Source organism: Gymnoscopelus braueri, assembly GCF_963280865.1.
Source record: "Gymnoscopelus braueri genome assembly, chromosome: 11".
NCBI lineage: Eukaryota > Metazoa > Chordata > Actinopteri > Myctophiformes > Myctophidae > Gymnoscopelus > Gymnoscopelus braueri.
Window position 1 is genome coordinate 53,748,448 of NC_137613.1, and position 25,428 is coordinate 53,773,875.

General features: G+C 40.6%; 2 protein-coding genes across 5 annotated transcripts; one reads left to right on the top strand and one right to left on the bottom strand.

Annotated features, from left to right (window-relative positions):
• Nucleotides 1-266: 266 nt before the first annotated feature.
• On the bottom strand, nt 267-11,511 carry dusp11 (dual specificity phosphatase 11 (RNA/RNP complex 1-interacting)). Of its 2 annotated transcripts, none has more exons than XM_080441831.1 (5): nt 11,355-11,511; nt 8,882-8,955; nt 6,616-6,925; nt 4,909-5,074; nt 267-4,129 (listed from the first exon to the last, which is right to left on the bottom strand). In XM_080441831.1, the coding sequence occupies exons 2-5, from the start codon at nt 8,926-8,928 to the stop codon at nt 3,087-3,089; spliced, it is 1,566 nt and encodes a 521-aa protein (XP_080297957.1). In that variant the 5' UTR covers nt 8,929-8,955; nt 11,355-11,511; the 3' UTR covers nt 267-3,086. The 2 variants fall into 2 exon arrangements, with proteins under 2 accessions (XP_080297957.1, XP_080297958.1); XM_080441832.1 differs by having other exon boundaries at nt 8,865-8,955.
• Nucleotides 11,512-12,598: 1,087 nt separating this feature from the next.
• Nucleotides 12,599-25,428, top strand: LOC308095793 (uncharacterized protein). Of its 3 annotated transcripts, XM_080442861.1 has the most exons (9): nt 12,599-13,589; nt 15,631-15,752; nt 16,276-16,452; nt 17,218-17,777; nt 19,597-19,721; nt 21,269-21,491; nt 22,186-22,303; nt 23,512-23,703; nt 23,737-25,428. In XM_080442861.1, the coding sequence occupies exons 1-9, from the start codon at nt 13,406-13,408 to the stop codon at nt 23,827-23,829; spliced, it is 1,794 nt and encodes a 597-aa protein (XP_080298987.1). In that variant the 5' UTR covers nt 12,599-13,405; the 3' UTR covers nt 23,830-25,428. The 3 variants fall into 3 exon arrangements, with proteins under 3 accessions (XP_080298987.1, XP_080298985.1, XP_080298986.1); XM_080442859.1 differs by having other exon boundaries at nt 23,512-25,428; XM_080442860.1 differs by having other exon boundaries at nt 16,288-16,452; nt 23,512-25,428.

Sequence of the window (25,428 nt, forward strand, 5' to 3'; positions counted from 1 at the left end):
AATGGCATCATCTTTCAATGAGCGTTGGTGAGGAGCAAATATATGAAGATACGATGCAAATGGGTGAAGTGGGCCTTTAGCTCTCACAGGACCATTTAACCCATTAAGACCTGGAACGCATCTGTGTCACTTTTAGATTTCTTTAGGCTATTAAAAAATAGCAGATATACAAGCTCATAGCGCGGCACCGAGTGCCGCGCTACGAGCTTGTAGATCTGCTATTTTTGTAAAATCGTCAAAATTAGAAAAACTCCAGGACCCCCCCCGTTTCATATGCATGAGGCCACGGACCCCCATCTGAAACCTAACCTTTGAAACCATGTTCATCTCTAGGACCCCCCAATCTACACCGTCAAATCCTCTGTTATTTGAACTCTGAGACTTACAGACCTGTAAAAAGGTCCCATTCCATTCCTAACTATCTTTTTTTGTTGTTGCTGGGGACCCCCTGGAACCCCCCCGTGAGCACCTGGGGGTCCCCAGGCCCCCACGTTGAGAAGCAGTGTTCATTTTATCAAGGCACTCTCCAACAGACCAACTAACCAACGGTTAAGTGTTCAAATACAATCCCTGTGTTGTCGGGCAGAAACCTTGCATCTCCATGTTTCAACTTTTTACGTCTTTTAATGCCCTACTTTGTCATACAGGAGTGTCACACAAAAGGAGAGAAAATAGCCGATCTACAAGTCCACAACGCGTCGCATCGCGAGGCGTTGTGGACTTGTAGATCGGCTATTTTCACAATTTTAACATGTTTTTTTCTAATGATAGTAAAAAAAGTAACGTTTTTGTTTCTGCCCGACAGTAGGCCTGTCCCCGACTAAGGATTTCTATAGTCGAATCTGATTGGCCAAATGTTGACTAATGCAACACAAAAAAAAATATATATATATATATAAATATATATATATATTTAACTTTTTTTTTGTTGCATGATTCCACTGAGATTGGCATATACATAATACATATAATTGTGGGGGTCCTTGACAATTATGAAAAAGATTAAGAACCACTGATATAGCAACATACGTTTTTTTTTTTAAACTGTTGGGATTTAGACAACATTTGTAGAATTGGCCTCAGGTCTTAATGGGTTAATGTCTGATTTAACATGTACTTGCTTGGTTTCTCCCAATAAATCATGACGTATATCCTATTTTTGGCAAACTATTAGTTAATTAATATAACAAATTAGGCCAATCTCCCCTCGACTGATTAGTCGACGATTCGAATAATCGCGGTCAGGCCTACCCGACAGCAACGAACACTCCCTGTCTTACACCCCATAGTGTCTCACACCCCATCCTGTCTCACACCCCATCCTGACAGCCAGAGAGCGAGTGATCTGGCTAACAAAATCTCACGAAACGGTCCCGACACGTAGCGTCGGCCATGGTGTTTTTTTGCGGCATAGCCTGAACCAATCAAATGAACTAAGATCATGAATGACTAGAACTAACTAATGCTTTCTCAAGCAACAGCACGAAGGCAGGCACACGCGCGCGCGCGCGCGCACACGCACACGCACACGCACACACACACACTTCGGTAAATATAAAATAACCACTAGATAAGGGGCTCACCATACCATGTTTTGACCCGTCCTGAACTATAAATATGAAGTGTGTTGAGCAAAGTGGGATAGATGTGTTGTCCGTTCTACTATGCAATTTGAACATCTGATTTCCTTAAAGGAATAGTTTCACCCCCAAAAAATATTTTTTTCTATCAATTGAATTAATGGATATTTTTTAGTTTTTTGTCACATTCCTAAGCCATTCATTTGATAACCAGCGGACCGGTAGGCAGCGGTTCCGGTAGGGTTGACTAATCGATAGAAAAAAAGTCATTTTGGGGGTGAACTATCCCTTTAAACTCTTAATACAATGTGTGACAATCTTAAAGAGCTGCATTCCAGGAACAGATGAAAAGCAGCGTGCAGATCTCCACCAATAAAATAAAATGTAAGTTTGAGGCGGGTACACGACGAGTGTGCCAAAACTCGCTCCAAATAGAGACAGAGCCAAAGGATATTAGCACCGGCTTCGAATGCTATCAATGCACTGAATGGGACATTATCACGTTTTATCAGACCATTGAATGGGCGAGTAGGCAACATACTGACCTACCCGCGATTTATCAGACCATTCATTGGGCGTAATCAGGAGATACTGACCTACCCGGAGGCAGAGCAGTCCCACAACATGATTTACCATTCTGTGCCTATCGGTACATAACTCGAACGGCGCTGAGTAGGCTCAAGCGAACGTCGCAACGTTCGGGACGGCAACTCGCTCGCTTTAGCTCGCTCGGTGGTCCCTCACGTGGCTCCAGTTCGCTTGAGACTGCCCGCCTCCGTCATGGTCTTTTTAAGTCATCTCCGTTGGTAGGTCAGTAGTAAGCCTGTCACAATTATTACATAATTGTCTAATCGCGATTATTTGAGATCATCGCAATTGTTTTTGCATAATCGTCATAATCGTTTCCATGTTGAAAGATTTTCGCACATTTTCAAATTTTAAGAAAAAGCAGAAATAGTAGATGCTATTTCTGCTTAGTTTTTTTTACATGTATAATCATTTTTTAAATGTCAATAACTTTAGTATATTTCAGTTATTTGTCATATCTGCCATGTGCAATTTTTGATCACGAAGCCTAACAGGCTTCATATGTTCCAATAATGTTCAACGCCAAACACACAATTAAATCGTTAATCGCAATTATTTGAGAGACAATTAATCGTCAACTTAAATTTGTTATCGTGACAATGATTACGCCCAATGAATGGTCTGATAAATGTCGCCTACTCGCCCATTCAATGGTCTGATAAAACGTGATAATGTCCCATTCAGTGCATTGATAGCATCCGAATGGGGTGGTATCAAGAGGGTTCGCTGCACAACGTTGCGGTCGCTCACCGTACGTCAGCGCTCGTCTTTAAGTGGCTTTTTCCTCACTGGCTCGTGTGGCTGCATGTCAGGATGCGGGTGCTATCAGTAAGAACACAGTTAGGCACACTAACGGGTCTTTCTCAGCTGGAAAGACAGAGGGGGGGGGGGGGGGGGGCGTTGAGACGGTGTCGCACTTCACTCGTGTTCCGGGGGGAAGGTGGGGGCGTAGCGGGGGAGGTGGGAGGGGTGCGGGGGGCCGGGGGGGCGGTGCCGGTGGTCTCGGCTCTTCTTCTTCTTCTCCTGTTGGAAGGACGGGGAGGCGTCGTGGTTGGGTTGGGAGGAGGGGCGGGGCGGGGGGCGGTCCAAGGGCCTCTTCGTGCCGGAGGGCCGCCCGCTGTGGTGGGCGGAGCCAGCACGAGAGGGGTGTATCCACTGCGGGGGGGGAGGAGAGGACCGTCCCCTGTGATGGGCGGAGCCGGCACGAGAGGGGTGTATCCACTGCGGGGGGGGAGGAGAGGACCGCCCCCTGTGATGGGCGGAGCCGGCACGAGAGGGGTGTATCCACTGCGGGGGGGGAGGAGAGGACCGCCCCCTGTGATGGGCGGAGCCGGCGCGAGAGGGGTGTATCCACTCCGAGGGGGGAGGAGGGGGGAGGAGTCCATCATCGCCGCCGTGGAGATACCCCTGGTGGGGCGGAGCTACGGGGGGGAAGCCCTGGCCTCGGGGGGGGCCCCTATGTGATTGGTTAGTCCCTTCTCTCGGATGTGATTGGTTAGTCCCTCCTCTCGGATGTGATTGGTCAGACCCTCCTCTTCTTGAATGTGATTGGTTCGTCTCGCCTCTCCACGACTGGTGGTGCACCTCTCTGTGGTGAGACCAGTTAGTCCCGCCTCCTCTGGGATGCGACTGGTGGTTCACCCCTCGCCCCCAGCTCTGGTTGGGCGCCGCTCTTTGACGGACGGCCTCCGCGTGTCCGTCCATCCTGGACCACTGCTGTCTGTCCTGTCCAATGGGAACGCTCTGCGGGCGGGTCAGCTGTCTGTCCTCTCCAATGGGAAGGCACTCTGGGCGGGTTGCGGCCAGGCCTCTCATTGGGTCCTGCTCAGACTGGTCCATCCCCTCGTTGCTCCTCCTGGGCCCTGATTGGAGGTCGTCTAAATAGTTCTGTCTCTCTATGCGGTGACCTCTGGACGAGTTGAACAGCTTCACCGCCTCCCCGGGGTTAAACCCATCCACATCTGTATGAGACAGACAGACAGACAGACAGACAGACAGACAGGATAGACAAAGAGAGACGGACAGACAGACAGACAAGCAGGCAGGCAGATAGACAGAGAGAGGGAGAGAGAGAGACAGACAGACAAAAAGAGAGACAGAGAGACAGAGGGGACAGACAGAGAAAGAGAGAGACATACAGACAAACATATAGACAGAGAGAGAGAGACAGACAGACAGACAGAAGGGATAGACAAAGAGAGACAGACAGACAAAGATTAGATGTGATACTACAGGTCAGGGCTTCACAATGGCAATACAAACGTGTGCAATATTCACATTACAAAGGATGCAATGATATTGTACTTTTACTCCACTATAATTATTTGAAAAGTTTAGTTAGTAGTTACTCGGTAGATTTTGATTATTATTACAAAACCACTTCAGACCTATATACTTTGGCAATTTGAAAATAGCAGATCTACAAGCCCACAGCACGTCGCAAGGCGACGCACTGTGGGCTTGTAGATCTGCTATTTTCAAAGGATTTTTATATATTTTATACATTTGAAAATGGGACCCTCTGCACAATGAGTAATTTTACCTTTGGTACTTTAAGTATATTTTGATGCCAATACTTTTCAACTTTTACGGAAGTCAATTATGAATACTGGACTACTATTTCTACAATAGGGTACTTTTACTTTTACTTAAGTACAAGATGTGAGTACTCCTTCCATCACTGAAACCAAGGACATGCGAGGTCTGTTATTAAAAAATAGATATGCGTAAACACTGGTACCTATGAGGTATCGACAGACCAGGTACCCGGTGCGGTTCAGTCCGTGCGTACAGTGAACGCCGATCAGCTTGTCGTTGTCGGGATTCTCTCGCAGGAAGTGACGCACGGCCCGTTTAAAACTGAGGATGGTCTGATCACTGGGAACCTGGTGGCCCTCTGTGAAGATCTACATGGAGACAACAGTTCATTATAGAGATGTACCGATACCAATTTGTTAACCCATTAAGACCGGGAACGCATCTGTGTGTCATTTTTAGATTTCTTTGGGCTATTCAAAAATTGCAGATCTACAAGCTCGAAGCGCCGCGCTACGAGCTTGTAGATCTGCTATTTTTTTTAAATCGTGAGAATTTGTGCAAATCTTTGAATATATATCTCTGCTGTCCGGCAGAAACCAGCTAACTCCAAAATGTTCATTTTTCAGGAAATGGAAAAAAAGTGGAGTTAGGAGGTTTTGTTCATCATTGATAAGAACAGCTGAATGGACCTCCAAGCTCACAATGAGGTTGGAGGTCGAAAGGGGGTGGAGCCTGGAGTCAACAAAACCAGCTAACTCCGCTGGAGTTAGCTGGTTTAGCAGAAAGTTTGAGGATCCAATGGAGTTAGCTGGTTTTGTCAGAAGCGCTTTTTAATGCTTTTCATTGGTTCAATATTTTTTTTACCAACACAGACGTAAAGGGTGTTCAATGGCCCTGATTTATGGAAAAAAATGCAAAAGCGTCAAAATGGAGTTATCTGGTTTCTGCCGGACAGCACATTTGTAACTCAAATCTTTGCTTCTGGGGGATTCTACAAATGTTTTTTTTTTTACTTATGTTGCTATAATATCAGTGGTTCTCAAACTTTTTCATGTCAAGGACCACCCAAAATTACATGTATTTGGCCGCAGACCCCCATCTGAAAATATGTTGTTCCAAGGACCCCCAGAAGCAAGGATTTGAATTAAAAATGTTCTCTTTAAAAAAAAAATATATATATATATATATATTCAAAGATTTGCAGACATTTTCACTATTTAAAAAAAAATAGCAGATCTACAAGCTCAAGCTTGTATATCAGCTATTTTTGAATAGCCAAAGTATAAGATAATGGCTAAAGGGCTTACACAGATGCGTTAATGGGTTTAAAGTGCAGCTACAAGTTAGTAAAATAATAACTTTAATAGTACAGTAAGAATATAAAACAGTTGTGCATCATCAGCTGAAGCAATCAAAATGTATTACTATTATGACATATCATCATGTGTTAAATGACGTGGTATCGGATCGGCCTAGACTGGCACACTCGCCGATACCAGCATTTTAGGCTGTATCGGAACAACTCTAGTTAATATAGTTAAAGGAATAGTTCACCCCCAAAATGACTTTTTTTCTATTGATTACTCACCCCATGGAGACTTGACTTCATGGGTATTTTTTTGTTTTTGTCTCATTCCTAAGTCAATAATTTGATGTCCGGCAGCGGTTCCGGGTAGGAGACACAAAGAGTCTCCTTTGTATCTCCTACCGGAACCGCTGCCTACCGGTCCTATTTTGAGATGGGGGTCGGCGGCCAAATACATATCATTTTGAGTGGTCCTTGACATGAAAAAGTTTGAGCACCACTGATTATAGAAACATACGTTTTTTTTAAGAAAACTGTTGGGATTTAGAAGACATTTGTAGAATCGGCTTCAGGTCTAAATGGGTTAAAAAGTATACTACTAACCTTGATAAAAAGCAGGGACTGCGGCAGGTCGTGGAGCTTATAGTATCGGGTGGTGAAGGTTAGGTCTACGATCAGGCCCAGCTCCTGGCCGTTCTCCCGCAGAGCGTCCAGGAGGTCCCAGGGACCGAACGCCTCGCTCGGCGGGACCTGCCGGGTCAGGCCGGGCCTCAGGGGGACCTTGAAGGCGATGAAGCGCGTCCCGGGGATCCTCCCCCCGACCGCCCGGTAGTCCAGCCATCGGTCCGGCACGCCGTTCTTCTTGTTCTTGGAGAACATCGCGTTGGTCGTTCGAAGACGCCGACTCACCAAACTAAAAACACATTAACACATTAAGACCTGAGGCGATTCTTAAAAATGTTTTCTAAATCCTAACAGGTTTTTGAAAAAATATATTAAAAAAGAAAATGTTCAAGATTTTTCCAAAATAGCAGATCTACAAGCTCATAGCGCGGATCTGCATTTTGAATAGCCAAAGAAATCTAAAGTGACACAGATGCGTTCCAGGTCTTAATGGGTTAAATTAAATGTATTAGATTGTCGTTTGGAGATGTAGACTCATCAAACTAAACACACCAAATTAAATGCAATTATTTGTTTATTTATGGATTATTACATTATCGCTTAATCACAATTATCTGAGAGATAATCACCATCATTTTTCATAATCGTTTCCATGTTGAAAATCATTGAACAATGTTCATGCATTTTCAAATATTTTCCCAAAATAGTGGAAATAGTGCTTTGTAAGCTTGTAGGTCGGGTAATTCCACTATTTAGAAAATATTTTGAAAGTATAAAACGATTAAATATGTCAGTCATTTCTTTATTATTATTATTATCATTATATATTTAAAAGGAGTAGTTCACCCAATTTTTTCTTCTTTTTTCTATCAATTACACACCCCATGAAGCCTTTTTTTGTTTGTTTCATAAGCCAATAATTTGATGAGTGGCGGAGTCTCCAGTATGAGACTCCTATTGACCGTTGACCCGGTCATCAAATTATTGGTTTAGGAATGCGACAAAACCTAAAACATCTCCATGAATTCAATGCTTCATGGGGTGTGTAATTGATAAAAAATAAATCCTTTTTTAGGTGAACTACACCTTTAAGTTATTTGTCATAATGTGTGTGTGTGTTTGTGTACAAAACCCTAAAAGGCTAACAGAAAAAGTGAGTGCCACCCACAGCCACAATACTAGAGGGAGCGACAACAACGACCTGGTACCACCCACCTAGAACAAACATGGGTAAATTCTCTTTCTACTGCACTGCCACCAAAGTGTGGAATGCTCTGACACCATCCCTTAAAAACAGTGGTGGAAAAAGTACTCAATTTGTTTACTTAAGTAAAAGTATCGATACTGCAATGTAGAAGTATTCCGTTGCAAGTAAAAGTTTGGAATAAAAAATGTACTTGAGTAAAAGTACAAAAGTATTGGCATCAAAATGTACTTAAAGTACCAAAAGTAAAAGTACTAAAATGTTTGAAAATAGCAGATCTCACAACGCTCACACGCGACGCGTTGTGAGCTTGTAGATCGGCTATTTTCAAATAGCCTAGGTATAAAATGGGACTAAAGTGGTTAATGTATGTTTCATAATATCATAATTTATATCTGAAAAGTAACTAGTAACTAAAGTTTTCAAATAATTGTAGTGGAGTAAAAGTACAATATTTGCCTCTGAGATGTAGTGGAGTAGAAGTAAAAGTATTGGAAATTGAAAATACTCAAGTAAAGTACAAATACCTCAAAATTGTACTAAGTACAGTACTTAAGTAAATGTACTTAGTTACTTTCCACCACTCTGCTTAAAAAACAGGCCTGAAAAGCCATCTATCAGGAGACCAGAAGGGGAGGTAAACTCACTTCTCCCATAGAAAGGTGATGGCATTCACTGCCTACACCCCCCCCCCCCCCTTTTCACCTCTGTACATATAGTGTGTTTATATGTGTTGATGATATTGTATATTAGTGTTATTTTTTATGCTATGTTGATGAATTGAATGCATAGGACCACAATGGAACAAGTCCCCAGGACTTTTTGATGTTATCCCTTTAGCCCAAATGTGTACCAACCTCATGCTGTTTGCATGTCTGTCTAATAAAGTATTCAATCAATCAATCAAAATTTTAATTGTATTCATATTTGTTCAATGCCAAAAACACAAATTAAATTGTTATTCGCAATTATCTGCATGACAATTAATTGTCAAGTAAAAATGGCATGATGGTGACAGCCCTACACATTACATTAAATTACTTGTTTGTTGTTTGAAGACACTGTCTGAAGAGTCTGAAGAACAGCATGGGCTCCAAAACGTCCCTCTTTGTAACCTTGAAAGAAATAAAACATAAATAAACAATTTAGCAAAGCAGCTACAAGTGTGCGACACTATTCTCTTTACTGTGTTTGGAGACACTGACATCAAAACAAAACACAAACACAAGTCATCAGTATCAGTAGTAGCATTAGTATTAGTAGCATTACTATTATCAGTAGTACTGGAATTAATTAGTGGTATTACATTACTAGTTGTGGTAGTACTAACTAGTTACTGGTAGTGGTAGTGGTACTAGCAGTGATGTAAAGTAACTAAGTACATTTACTCAAGTACTGTACAATTTTAAGGTACTTTTACTTTACTGGAGTATTTCCAATTATTCCAATATTTCCAATACTTTTACTTCTACTCCTCTACATCTCAGAGGCAAATATTATACTTTTATCTGTGAAAGACCTCTGCAAATCCCCACCCCTTGTTGCATTTAGGAGAGCACCCACAATCAAAGGTACAGTCATGTACAGAAATATGGTTCAAAAGAAGACCACATGGCTGACAACAACTGGAATGTATAGATGTGGTAACTGTGCCTGTTGCAACAACACAACAGACAAGAAATCATTCAATCATCCCCACACTGGAAGGAAGTTTCCTATTCATGAATTTATCAACTGCAAATCGACACATGTGATTTACATGCTGTTATGTCCCTGTGGTCTAGCATACGTAGGACAAACTAAACGACCCCTCAAACAAAGAATATCAGAGCACAAAACTGCAATCCGTACAGGAAATATGGATTATGCAATTGCAAAACATTATGCTGAAGCAAATCATGGTTCACCCTCTTCATTAAAATTCTGTGGGATTGAGAAAATTGTGATGCCTATCAGAGGAGGTGATATTCTAAAGAAACTGGCCCAGAGAGAAATGCAGTGGATATACACACTCAACACTATGACACCCAATGGACTTAATGATGATTATAGCTTAAAATGCTTTTTGGGTTAAGACTATCTTTGATACCCCTTCACTGTGTATTGGATGTGTTAATTTGTTACTTTATGATATATGCCTCAAATTACCTGTAATTGTCTGTGTTCTTGCATACTAGTGATTGGACCTTGGTGATTGACTTGAGATTTCAGCTGTTGGTGAACTCTGACCCTTTGTATAAAGTGAGTTGAATTGATGTGATATGAATGCTCTGAGGAAGGCTCATAGCCGAAACGCGTAAGCGTTCAATTTATTGGTGTGCCAATAAAAAAAGTGGAAATGTGAGTAATTTGTCCTCCATTTAATTGAATTTTTTTGGATGTGCTACCTTTTTGGAATTTTTTTAATTCCTTTTTTTATAATTATACTTTTACTCCACTACAATTATTTGAAAACTTTAGTTACTAGTTCTTTTGTAGATTTGTATTATTATTACAAAACATACATTAACCACTTCAGCCCTATATACATTTCGGCCATTTCAAAATAGCAGATCTACTAGCTCACAATGTGTCGCGATGCGACGCATTGTGAGCTAGTAGATCTGCTATTTTCAAAAGATTTGTATACATTTTAATGCTTGTGTAATGGGACATTCTGCATAATGAGTATTTTAACTTCTGGTACTTTAAGTAAATTTTGATACCATTACTTTTGTACTTTGAATCAAGTAAATTTTGAATTCCAGACTTGTACTTGTAACAGAGTATTTCAACATTGCAGTATTGATACTTTTACTTAAGTAAAACATTTGAGTAATTTTTCCACCACTGGTCATTGCTAGTAGTGGGGTCTGTTTAGAGTTGGGGGGGTTTAGGGAACAAAGGACTGAGGGAACAGAGGAACTCTGTCCTCACCTCAACAACTTATACCTGAATGTCTTGATGAATTGAATACACAGGTCAGGACCACAATGGCAACAAGCTTTTTGTGTTCATTGTATAGTCGTGCCAATGTACTTGTGTTAGTTACTTTACACCACTGTCTGACAGTGGTGTAAAGTAAGCATCAAAATATACTTACTAAAGGTAAAAGTACAAAAATGTTTGAAAATAGCAGATCTACAAGCTCACATAGGTATAAAATAGGATTAATGTGGTTAATGTAGGTTTTATAATATAATAATTTATATCTGCAAAGTAACTACTAGTAACTAAAGTTTTCAAATAATAGTAGTGGAATAAAAGTGCAATATTTGCCTCTGAGATGTAATGGCGTAGAAGTAAAAGTAAAGTACAAATACCTCAAAATTGTACTCAAGTACAGTACTTGAGTAAATGTACGTGGTTACTTTACACCACTGCCTGATAGTAGTAGTTATAAGTACAGTGGGTAGTTTAGCACTTTAATATAAATGTTACAACTAAACTAACCATCAGAGCCTCCTCGTGGGATAGGGCCGTGACGTCAGACCTGGGCACGACATAAAAAATGTAAAAAACGTCATTTATTTACCTTTTAAACGTCACGAGCCTCCTGGTAACCTTGACGACGACAACCCCGAGCCCAACCTTAAGTGCTTAACGTCATTTCCATGGCAACGGAGACGTTACTTTCAACGCTTTGTTGACGAGAGAGACCAGAAACCCTGAGCCGTTTGTTTACCACGTTACACTGGGAATGGTGGAGGCGCGCCTCAATGACGTCACGCAAGGGGGCGGTGGGCGCGGCCCGGTCGCGGTGGTATCTACGTCACCACGTTTCAAAACGTGAGCCAAGGAGTAAAGGGAGAGGACCAGTGGTGGAAACAAGACCAGGAGTGGTTCTGCCAGACCCAGAATGAAGTCCTAGTATGTAACACACCTACAAACCACTTTATAACTGAAAAGCATAAATCATTTTATCATTTTTGTGACATAATAATGATGTCATGAATAGTTCGTGACGAAAGGGGACGAAAGGGAGACAGACTTTTTTGGCTGGGGCCGGGGGACAAAGTGACCATGCCCATGTATGTATGGAGAAAACAGATACAAAGCCTCATGTAAGCCCGACCCCTTGGGTCTGGCAAAAAGTACTTAAACGTTTTACTTAAGTAAAAGTGTCAATACTGCAATGTAGAAATATTCTGCTACAAGTAAACGTCAGGAATTCAAAATGTACTTGAGTAAAAGTACTAAAGTATTGGTATCAAAATGTACTTAAAGTAAAAGTACTCATTGTGCAGAATGTCCCATTTCAAAAGGTTTTAAATGTATAAAGATCTTTTGAAAATAGCAGATATAGCTCACAATGCATCGCTTTTCGACGCATTGTGAGCTTGTAGATCGGCTATTTTCAAATGGCCAAAATGTATACAGGGCTTAAGTGGGTAATGTGTGTTTTGAAATAATAATCAAAATCTACAAAGTATCTATAACTAAAGTTTTCAAATAATTGTAGTGGAGTAAAAGTACAATATTTGCCTCTGAGATGTAGTGGAGTAGAAATAAAAGTATTGGAAATTGGAACTACTCCAGTAAAGTACAAATACCTCAAAATTGTACTTATAAGTACAGTACTTAAGTAGTAAATGTACCTAGTTACTTTCCACCACTGAAGAAAAGGTCACATACGTCACGTTTAGAGCCGACCTCGACCCGTATCGGTGTAGAAAGTGACGCTATTGCCCTCTCCTTCTTCTATGTTCTCCTTGACGTAACCCAGAAGTGAGCCTGCTGATGTTTGTTTACATTTCCTCGTTTCTTTGTTTTGATTTCTGACAGGGAAGAAAAATATTCAAATAAAGTAAAGTAAAGTAAAGTACTTTAAACTAGGGCTGGACGATATGTAGGCATGTAACGATTTATCGTAAATCGATTCAAACTGGTGACAATTTAAACTGATTTAATAACAAAAAATATATCGTGATGCAAACAGCAGGAAGGAAAAAGAGGAAATACAGGATCTTTGTAAGAGAATTGATTGGGGGGGAAAAGTTGAAAAGAGGATAAGAGAACAAACTTATTGTAAAAAATACTGGATTTGTGTAGGAGAAATAGTATTTAAAAAAAAGATTTGCTGGAAACTCATTTTGTTACAATTAAGTGTTGTGTTTTTACTGTAAATTATTTTCTGGACGTACCTATTACTTGATCCATTATTTACCTTCATCTACTTTATTTGTTATATAAGTATTATTGTAAAATGGTATGATCATGTAGACAACATTACTGATGATCAGTCACCAACACACATCTCTTTGTGTACATACTTATATCCCCACAATATCGATATCGAGGTATGAACCACATGATATTTGATCGTGTCCATATCGCCCAGCCCTAAAAGTAAAGTATAAAGTAGGGATGTCCGATATTATCGGTCGATATTAGCATAACAATATAATATCGGAAAATATCGGTATCGGATTTAAAAAATATATATATATATCTGTATCGGTTGGTATCGTTTTCGGAAATTAGGAGTTCGACAATATCGGATATCGGTAGAAAAGTCAATATCAAACATCGCTAGTATAAAGTAAAGTTATTATTAACTTTTTATTACAGTAAGGTGTTGTAACCATGTCGTCCATAGACTCAGTGATCAGACAGCAGCTGGTCTCAGCAGCAGAAGACATTATAGTTTTATTTAAATCTAAGAGTTTAGATGCAGATAAAGGTCTGTCTGTCCTTCGTGTGCTGGTGACAGACAGACTGATGACAGCTGTCACTCACATCTTCATTATGTTGGAGAGAACAACTACAGGTAGGTTCATTAAAATCAGTGGTGTAAAGTAACTAAGTACATTTACTCAGGAATCTTTACTTTACTGGAGTATTTCCCATTTTCAATACTTTTACTTCTACTCCACTACTACATCTCAGAGGCAAGTATTGTACTCCACTACAATTATTTGAAAACTTTAGTTACTTTTCACATATAAATTATTACATTATAAAACATACATTAACCACTTTAGCCCTATTTTATACCTAGGCTATTTGAAAATAGCCGATATACAAGCGCACAACACGTGCATCGTTGTGAGCTTGTAGATCTACTATTATCAAATATGTTAGTACTTTTACTTTTGGTACTTTAAGTACATTTTGATTCCAATACTTTTGTACTTTTACTCAAGTAAATTTTGAATTCTGGACTTTTACTTGTAACAGAGTATTTTTATTTATTAGAATTAGAATTAGAGAATTAGAGTACTTTTTACTTATTAGAATTAGAGTACTTTTTCCACAACTGGTAGGTTCATTTCAAATACACAGAGAACAGCTCCACTGAGATTCAATACAGATGTTGCACACCGGCGACACCTGCTGGGCAGAATTGTTTAGTGCAGCTACATTTTGGTGAATAAATTGAGTTGGGTTTTACTACAAAATAGACTAAATATGGAAACCTTTTACCTTTAAAAATATATATATATTTAAAACATATACAAATAGTGAAAATAGCAGTTCTACAAGCTCACACTACTTTTGTGCGACACCCTTGTATGATGAAGTAGGGCATTAATTTACAAAAATAAAAAAAATAAGGACAGATAATAAAAGCCCAGCAGTTAAGGAGATTAAAAAAAAATTAAAAATTAAAAGCTAGTCAAAGATTTATTAGACAGAAATGTAAACAACACGAGGTACAGTCAGACATTTGGGCTGAAAGGATAACACACAAAAGTCCTGGGGACTTGTTTCCATTGTGGTCCTTCATGATCTACTAGGGATGCAAATTATCGATTAATTGATAAGCTGCGTTTTTTAGGACCAAAAGGAAAATGTGTGTCCGAAACCGAAAATGAGTGCAGAAACATAATTGCCTTGACGTATAACATTAACGAGCGTCAACGGGCATCAGCTGGACACAGAAACACACACACCTCCCCTTATCCCCATTACAAACCTCTCACTGCGCTATACAGCTCCAAGATGAGGTTCCACTGGGATCTCTTCCGGAATCGGTGGACCGCCCGCCAAGGGTCCGTGGATTACCTTTTTCGCCACATCGTGGCGAAAAAGGTAAAAGGAATGGTAGTCTCCAAATTATACAGATGTTTGAGGATGTTCCGTAACCCTAACTTTTTGGACCGGTGCGAAACAACCGCTTAAATCACTTATTTAGTCAGCCTTTGGCCTTGTTTCCCATTGTAGCCGAACCGAGAGCAGTACTGGCCCCTGACATAGGGTTTTTTTCCGGGTTGAATGGGAAACATGGCCACAGGCTGACTAAATAAGCGATTTAAGTGGTTGTTTCGCGCCGGTCCAAAAAGTTAGGGTTCCGGAACATCCTCAAACATCTGTAGAATTTGGAGACCACCATTAGTTTTAGAAAAAGGTAATCCACGGACCCTTGGCTGGCGGTCCACCGATTCCAGTAGAGATCCCAGTGGAACCTCATCTCGGAGCTGTATAGCGGAGTGATCGTAATAGGGCTAACCTCCCCTCTGCAGTGCTCTATGGAGTCTGTCTCATTTCTCTCCAAAAGCCCTTGAATATGATGGAATATGATTAAGGATTACTGTGATTATGGTAAACTCACATTTGATATCACACACACCATACCTGTAACTTTCACTAGCTCAAGAAAAAAAAAGTAAAAAAAAAAAAAAGTAAAGAAATGTTTCTTTTTCAATTAATTGAAAATCGATAAATTGAATCGGATAAATTCTTAAGGACAATTAATCGATTATAGATTGTTTACATCCCTATGTCCTACATGTGGTAAATCAGTTGTTTGTAACACAGGAGAGGACATGTGGTTTGCAAGATGTAAACATGCTAATGGTTCCCTGCAGATCTTCTACCCGGCACCTCCACCAATCAGAGCAGAGCTGAGGAAACACCTCTCCCTCCGGCCAGTCCCGATGATGATGACGAAGATGAGGTTGACAGCAAGGCAGAGGAAGATGAAAATGAGGTTTGTTTGATTGATTGAATACTTTAATACCAAGAGTGTTAACAGTACAATTCGTACAGTCAAACGTTATGCTAAAAGGAAAGGATAACACAAAAAGTCCCAGGGGGCTGCTTTACATTGTGGTCCATTGTACTCAATTCATCAGTAATCAGTTGCTGGAGTCCTTTTCAGTACTTACTACTTTTACATGTACTCCACCACATCTCAGAGGCAAATATTGTACTTTTACTCCACTACAATTATTTGAAAACTTTAGTTACTTTTTGATTATTATTACAAACATACATTAACCACTTCAGCCCAATTTAAACTTTGGCTATTTGAAAATAGCAGACAGTTTAGATGTATGATAACTTTTGCATAATGAGTACTTTTACTTTTGGTACTTTAAGTATATTCCAATACCAATACTTTTGTACTTTTACTCAGTAAGTTTTGATCACAGAACTTTTACTTGTAAACAGTGTTTCTGCATCGCACAATTTAAAAACTGTGAGTACTTTTCCACCACTGAATTCCTCAGGTGGGCAGCCAGGCAGAGGAGAGAAGCTCTCAGCACTGCAGGGTGTGTGGAAAACACTTTGACAGGAAAGGTTTCCTGATCAAACACGTCGACAAGCACCTCAGAGACGCAGAGCGAGTGTGCGGTCTGTGTGGCGATCGCCTCGACACCACGGACGAGCTGAGACGTCACCTCCAGGTACAGACGGGGACAGTGGTCGAAAGTAACTAAGTACATTTACTTAAGTACTGCGCTTAGTGCAATTTTGAGGTATTTGTACTTTACTTGAGTATTTCCAATTTCCAATACTTTTACTCCTACTCCACTGCTTCTCAGAGGCAAGTGTTTTACTCCATTACGATTATTTGAAAACTTAAGTTACTAGTTACTTTTCAGATATGAATGATTATATTATGAAACATACATTAACCACTTTAGCCCTTTATACATAGGCTATTTGAAAATAGCAGATCCAAAAGCTCACAACGCGTCGCGTAGATCTGCTATTTTCAAACATACATTAACCACTTCAGCCCTATTTAAACTTTGTCTATTTTCAAAAGATTTGATTACTGGACTTTTACTTGTAACAGAGTGTTTCTATTGCAGAATTGATACTTTTACTTAACCCATTTAGACCGGGAAAGAATCTTGCAGATTTACAAGCTCACGAGCTCTTTTGAAAAATCGTGAAAATGTGTGCAAATCTTATATATGTATATCTATATATGTTTTTTTAAGCGAACATTTGTAAAATATGTTGTTCCAGGGACCTCCAGACCCAAAGATTTGATTTACAAATGATCGCTTTAAAACAAATATTCAAAGATTTGCAGAAATCTAAAAAATTACACGAGATGCGTCCCCGGACTGAATGGGTTAAGTAAAAAAATAAATAATAGTATGTCTTCCACCACTGTCGTGACAAGACTTTTTTTTATATCGTCCCGTCCCTGACTTCAGGCTCACCGAGACGCCAGCCGAACCTGCGACCTCTGCGGCAAGAAGTTCCCGTCCATCCGCGCCCAGGAGACGCACCGGCGACTGCACACCGGGGAGAAACCCTTCGGCTGCCGCGTGTGCGGCAAAGGCTTCAACCAGAAGGGCAACATGACGACGCACATGAGGACCCACGCGGCCGAGAGACCCTACGCATGCGGCGTCTGCGGCAAAGACTTCAGCCACGCGGGCTCTCTGGAGAGGCACGCCAGATCTCACGACCCCGGGCAGACGACGCCTTTCAGCTGCAGGGTCTGCGGTCAGGGGTTCGTCGAGAACGGCGAGCTCAAGAGACACGCGAGGATGCACGTCGAAGACGCTTCCGCCGTCAAAACCAAACGCAGGAAGCAGGAAACCGCCGCCGCCGCTCACCGCTGTAAAGTGTGCGGCGGCGCCTTTCAGAACAAGGGGAACGTCATCAGACACGCGGAGAGCCATTTGAACGACCCGGCCGGGAGGTGCGGGGTGTGCGGCGAACGCTTGGACTCCGCGGACGATCTGAAAGACCACCTGCGGTCTCACAGGTAAACCTGTGTTCTCTAGTCCGTTCAAAGTGGGGTCCGGGGACCTCCAAGGGTCCTTGGGGGGTACCAGTGGGTACCCCCCCAAGCTAATGTTAATAAAGTTAATAAAAAAAAAAATAGCAGATATACAAGCTCATAGCGCGGCACTGAGTGCCACGCTATGAGCTTGTAGATCTGCTATTTAAAAAAAAATCGTATTAATATGTGCAAATCTTTAAATCTTTTTTTTTAAAAGGCGAACATTTTTAACTAAAATCTTTGCTTCTAGGGGGTCCCTGACACAACATATTTTCAGGTGGGGTCCGCGGCCGCTTACTCAGTGGCGGCCTTTGCGATGTTTCACCCGTTTCAATTGAAACCTCAACCTTTTTAATTAATATTTTTGGACTCGCATCCCAGTCCGGAGGATGTAGATCTGATTAAATCAGGGCTCAGCTCAAGTGAATCATGTGAGTGAGTTGTTTTAGCTGTCTGTCCATGGTGGAAGTGCAAATAGTCTAATTAATTTAGTTCGAAAATGCATCATTATGGATTATGGAAGCAAACCAACTTCAGTCCACAATATAAAAAAATCCGGGGGGTGCATATGGATGGGGGCCCCATATTAGCTCTTGAAACGGGCCCCCAGATCATTAAGGCCGCCCCTGCACTTACTACATATCGATTTGGGGGTCCTTGGCACGAAAAGGTTTGAGAACCACTGCTCTAGCCATCAGTAAGAGTAACACTGTAGGCGTTACTGTACTGCTGATACTGTTGACACTGTATTGATTTCAGTGTATTCTGTTGAATCTACATTTTGACACTGTGATTTTGTGTACCGGTATTTGTTTCTGCATCGTGCAGGATACTGTACCAGGTGTACAGTATACGGTTACTCATTGCTTTATAGCCCTGTTTTCGGGACCCATGTTTGGGTCACAGACCAATTTGTATGGGTTGCGAATAAATATCCATTTTTTTCGTTTCCTACATAAAAAAAAATAAAAACATCTAAAGATTAAAAAAATGTAAACAAAAAAGATATCAATTAAAAACAATTCCAACATTTTCCAAAAGTATTTAATAAATACAATTAAAAAATCAAATAATTTCCATAAATTCATTTAAAAAAACGTTTAAGATGAGTGAAAATAGCACATCCACAAGCTCGCAACGTGGCGCGAAGATGAGCTTGTAGATCTGCTATTTTCACTAGTTTGGGCAAACGTCTAATTTCTCTTTTGTGTCTTGAGCTACAAAGTTTGGTAACCACTGCTCTATAGTGTTCTTGAGATGCTGTTTCTTCATTTGACCTTAAAGGCAGCTGCATACCCCACCAGAACAGTTCTGACATCTGACAGGCAAATGTCAATTCACACTACCACAGAACACTGTGTTCTGATAGCCAGACCCCGCCCACCAAGCTCGCGCTGTTAGTCGTCGTGAAACTGTGCACACAGCCACCCTGGATGCAAGCGCAGAACCTCCGCCCCACATTTCTTCACGTCGGCCTGTTATAGCGCCACCAGGAAAAACACATTTATTTTATATCACTCCTACAGATTGTGTCCAAACATCACGCAAATCGGTACACAGTATCTCTATAGTCATGTGATCAAGACGGATCTGTCCGATATTTCTTGATTGGCGAATTCCGAACATTGCTGGCCCACAATAACCTACCTGACCTGGCGGAGACTTGTGCTCCGAGGAGCACTTTTTCGTTTTTTTGTGTATCTGTACTTTAACTGCTGTGCTGCCTCTGGTGACTGAATCCCCCCCAGGATCTATAAAGGCCTGTCTGTCTGTCTGTCTGTCTGTCTGTCTGTCTGTACAGGAAGACGCTGAAGGTGTGCAAGGTGTGTGGTGCCACCGTGCGTGACATGGATCTGCACATGAGAGTTCACACCGGACTCAAGCCCTACAGCTGCAAGGACTGCGGCAAAGACTTCCCACGAAAAGGTGTGTCCTCGAATTCTTGGATAATGACTTAAAGGAGTAGTTCACCCCAAAGAATGACTTATTTTCTATCAATTACACACCCCATGAAGCATTGAATTCATGGAGATTTTTTAGTTTCTGTCGCATTCCTAAGCCAATAATTTGATTACCGGCGGAAAGATGCTAATGTCTCCGGTAGGAGACTCAAAGGAGACTCTTTGAGTCTCCTACCAGAAATACACCCGGTCATCAAATTATTGGCTTAGGAATGCGACAAAAACAAACAAATCTCCTTGAATTCAAGGCTCCATGGGGTGTGTAATTGATAGAAAATAAGTCATTTTTGGGGTGAACTACTCCTTTAACCCATTAAGACCGGGAACGCATCTATCATTTTAGATTTTTACCACTTTAACCATTATCTTATACTTTGGGCTATTCAAAAATAGCAGATCTAGAAGCTCATAGCAGATCTACAAGCTCATAGCAGATCTACAAGCTCATAGCGTGGCACTCTGTGCCACGCTATGAGCTTGTAGATCTGCTATTTTAGAAAAATCGTTTTTTTTTGTTGTAAATCTTTGAATATATATATAAAAAAAATTAAGCGAACATTTGTAACTCAAATCTTTGCTTCTGGGGGGTCCCTGGAACTAAATATTTTGAGATAGGGGTCCGCCGCCAAATGCATATCATTTTGGGGGTCCTTGACATGAAAGTGTTTGAGAACCACTGATATTATAGCAGCATAAGTGTTTCAGAAAACTTTTAGGATTTAGAAGACGTTTGTCGAATCCCCAGAAGCAAGATTTGAGTTGAAAATGTTTGTTAAAAAACATATATATTCAAAGATTTACACAACTTTTCACGGTGTTTTTAAACAAAATAGCAGATTTACAAGGTCGTAGTGCTCTGAGCTTGTAGATCTGCTATTTTTGAATAGCCCAAAGTATAAAATAATGGTTTTAGCGAAAATTCAAAAAAGACACAGTATGCGTTCCCGGATTGAATGCAGTGGTGGAAAAAGTACTCAAATGTTTTACTTAAGGTAGAAGTACTCTGCTACAGGTAAAAGTCAGAAATTCTAAATTTACTTGAGTAAAAGTACAAAAGTATTGGTATCAAAATGTACTTAAAGTACCAAAAGTAAAAGTCCTCAAATACTTAAAAATAGCAGATCTACAAGCTCACAACGCGTCACGATGCGACGCGTTGTGAGCTTGCAGATCGGCTATTTTCAAATAGCCTAGGTATAAAATAGAGCTAAATTGGTTAATTTATGTTTTATAATATAATAATTTATATCTGCAAAGTAACTAGTAACTAAAGTTTTCAAATAATTGTAGTGGAGTAAAAGTACAACATTTGCCTCCGGGATGTAGTGGAGTAGAAGTAAAAGTATAGACAATTGGAAATACTCCAGTAAAGTCAAAAGTACCTCAAAATTGTACTTAAGTACAGTACTTGAGTAAATGTACTTAGTTACTTTACACCACTGATGGAATGGGTTAATTACCAAAAGAGTTGAGGACAGAATGTGAGCAGTCATTCGTATTTCCTCATTGAAGGTTCGCTGGAGCGCCACGTGAAGCTGCACGGCGGGGAGCGGCCGTACATCTGCGAGTTCTGCGGGAAAACGTTTCTGGAGAACGGCGTCCTGCGGCGACACCTCAAGAGCCACAGCGGAGAGAAGGCCAGGAACCACTCCTGCGACATCTGCGGGAAGAAGTTCACCTTGAGTCAACACCTGGACGTGCACAAGAGGATCCACACCGGAGAGAAACCTTACAGGTCAAGTTTAAACCCACCCATCTGACCACCAGTGGTGGAAAAAGTACTCACATTTTGTACTTAAGTAAAAGTATCAATACTGCAATGTAGAAATACTCTGTTACAAATAAAAGTTTGGTATTTAAAATTTAGTTGAGTAAAAGTACAAAAGTATTTGCATTAAAATATACTTGAGTATTGAAAGTAAAAGTACTCATTATGCTGAATATCCCATTTTGCAAGTTTCCAAATGTGTAAAAATGCTTTGAAAATTGCAGATCTACAAGCTCACAACGTGTCGCATCGCGACGCGCTGTGAGCTTGTAGATCTGCTCATTTCAAATAGCTAAAGTGCAGTATAATAGGCTATTGGGTTGAAATGGTTAATGTATGTTTTGTAATAATAATCAAAATCTGCAAAGTAACTAGTAACTAAAGTTTTCAAATTAGTGTTTTTCTCTAAGATGTAGTGGAGTAGAAGTAAAGGAATAGAAAATTGGAAATACTCTATTAAAGTAAAAATACCTTAAAATTGTAAGTACAGTACTTGAGTAAATGTACTTGGTTACTTTACACCACTGCTGACCAGGTGTAAAGTGGTGTTGTATTATTGTTTTGAACATCTTTTTGTGTTACATTGTTTTTAATTGTCATGTTTTTATCCCTTTGTAACGTTTGGTTTTATAAATAACTTTACGTTACTTTTACCCTACAGCTGTACTGTGTGCGGTAATACCTTCCGACAGGTCGGAAACCTGGACTCGCACATGAGGATTCACACCGGAGAGAAACCCTTCATTTGTAGCCTGTGTGGAAAACGCTTCCGCCAGAAGGTCATTGTTTATTTTTGTATTATTTATAGGGCCGGTACTTTATCGCATTAATTTCGATCAATTGATTACAGAAAAAATATCGCGTTAAAAAAATAAACGCATTTTAATCGCACCTATTTTTGCACCACGGAACGTTTCTCACTGGACGAGTTTCAGACGGGCCGATCATACCAGCGCACCAACCAACGTGGTTCTCAGACAACAACAAACTGCAGTCAGCCATGCAGCCAGCACAGTGCATGAAAACATGAATGAAGACGAAAATATTTCAAATATAGCGGAAATGGCTGATCTACAAGCTCAAAGGGTCATGACGCGTTGTGAGCCAACAATACATCAATACACAACATTCATGCTCACAGACTCACCACAACATACGACACGACACAAAAAAAAAAAAAAAAAAAACACCTAAATCATCATTATGTTCAGAAACCAGTGACATCATCGATGGGGATCCAAGCTAATAGAAACTGCAGCCTTTTTCTTCCTGGAAAGTTAGCATGCTGAAATAGAAGCCATTGTTCTTGCTTTAATAAACACATTTTTAAAAAGGTTTTTAATTCTTGCCTACTGGTGATGTCACTGGTAGACAGGTTTCTGAACTGTCCACAGCCCTCCTCTGAGACACAGAGTGATTAGAAAGAAATGATGCCATCTTAGGATGAGCATTAGCATTTCACGGTGGCGCAGTCGGTAGCGCTGTCGCCTCACAGCTAGAAGGTCTTGGGTTCGATTCCCGCCGGAGACGCTGTGGGTTGGGCCTTTCTGTGTGGAGTTTGCATTTTCTCCCCGTGTCCCCTAGGGTAGGTACCCTCACAACAAACACGCAGTAATCCTGGTCTCTATACTGCCTCCCCCTGGCCAGCCGAGGCACCTGATGGAGGGGAAGGGAACTGGTTGGAATAACGTGTTCCTTCCACGCGCTACGTCTAACCAGGGAACCTCCCCCCTGTCATGTTACAAGAAGGCTTGTTAGCTCCTCATGCATTGAAGGAGGCATGAGCTCGGCTCTGGGCTCTCTCTAGGCTGGCAGAGGGAGTGTCGCGCCCAGGATTACTTAGACAATTGGCACTGGGTGAAAAAAATAGGGTAGCTAAATCGTGGGATACATTTTTTAAAAGAGTGAGGACCTATTATATGAAGATAAGGTTGAAAATGGGTGACGTGCTCCTTTAACCAAGCTAAATAATGATTCACTGCACTAGGTGTCGCTGGAGACGCACGAGAGGTTCCACAAGAAGGAGAAACCCTTCGGCTGTCAGCTGTGCGACAAAGGCTTCGTCCAGAAGATCGACCTGAAGCGTCACATGTTGACGCACACCGGAGAGAAGCCCTACGGATGCACCGTCTGCGGGAAGAAGTACCAGGAGAAGAGATCCATGGATTCCCACATGAAGGTGCACACGGGTCAACATGTAACCCACATGAAGGTTCACACGGCTCCACATTTCACCAAAGACTCTGTTGTGTCGACAAACAGCCAGCGACATGAGACTCTGAATACGGACTTTATACAACTGTAGCTTTATACGTGAAACACACGCATACGTCATACGCCTGCAAAGCTGCTGAATGTATCAACCGACATGTTCTAATCTTTATTTATTCATTGAGTTGATTCTCTCGCTGAAAACGGTTTATGCTGTTTTTACAGTTTTAGATAGATAGATGGCAGTGGTGGAAAGTAACTAAGTACATTTACTCAAGTACTGTACTTAAGTACAATTTTTAGGTACTTTTACTTTACTGGAGTGATTCCAATTTTCGATCCTTTTACTTTTACTCCACTACATCTCAGAGACAAATATTGTACTTTTACTCCACAACAATTATTTGATTACATTTCGGCCATTTAAAAATAGCCGATCTACAAGCTCACAATGCGTCGCGATGCGACGCATTGTGAGCTTGTAGATCTTCTATTTTCAAAAGATTTTTATACAATACATACATTTGAAAACTTGGGTGAAATGGGACATTCTGCATAATGAGTACTTTTACTTTTGTACTTTAAGTACATTTTAATACCATTACTTTTGTACTTTTACTCAAGTACATTTTTAATACAGGACTTTTACTTGTAACAGAGTATATCTACATTGCAGTATTGATACTTTTACTGAAGTAAACAATTTGAGTACTTTTTCCACTACTGGTAGCTAGATAGATGTCTATTATAGACTATAAGAAATAATGGACAAAGGGAGCCGTAACGCCACCCATTGGTTTCTATGGACACGTTTTGAAGCCACTATTTCAGCGAATTAAAAAGCCACCATCTTGGATTTCTGGTCCCGACTGGAACAGGAAAACGAATGCTATTGGCTTGAAGGGGAGTGAGGGGTTGGTCTTTGGTCAGTAGAGCCAGTAGAAGCATACCCTACTTAATCATCAATTTAAACATTAATTGAAACATTTATAGCAACAAAAAAACGTCAAGTTATGTTTTCTTTTAAACCTTGAAAAATGAGTTTTCATTGTGATGAATAGGAACCTATTCCTTAATGTATATAGTATATTGATCCAAGTTAGAAAACAATTGATTGATTGATCATTAAAATGACATGCCCTGAAAATGCACGTGGCCCACCCATCTGACCACTTAACATGACAGCCGATTGGGACACTTTTGCGAATTTCAAGTGGGCCCTGATCCAGAAAAGGTTGAGAACCACTGCTGTAAAATGGTCTATTTTGGCTCAACACCATTGTATGATGAAGTAAGTATAAAACAGAGCTTAAGTGTTAAAATACTTTACCTACTCACTGAATAAAATATGTTTTTTATGTCTAGTGATGGAAGCTTATTCTTCTCTATGGTGATAAATGGTCTCTGTTCTCAAACGTATGAATAAAATTGTAGAATAATTCATTCAGATGATACTTCAGTCCATATCAGATCAGTTCCACAACCGACCAGTAGGTGGAACTACATAGCAGTTTTTTGGGTGATAAATGAGTTAAATTAAAACATCCATTGTGTGTATGCGCCACTTCCACTTATTTTCCCATTTTCCTGTCATAGTTCCAGTTTTCCCTGTTCTCTTAAGACAGTAGGGCACACCTATGTTTTGTTTTGTGAAATTGTATTTTCTATTTTTACTCGAAATCAACCTTTGGGA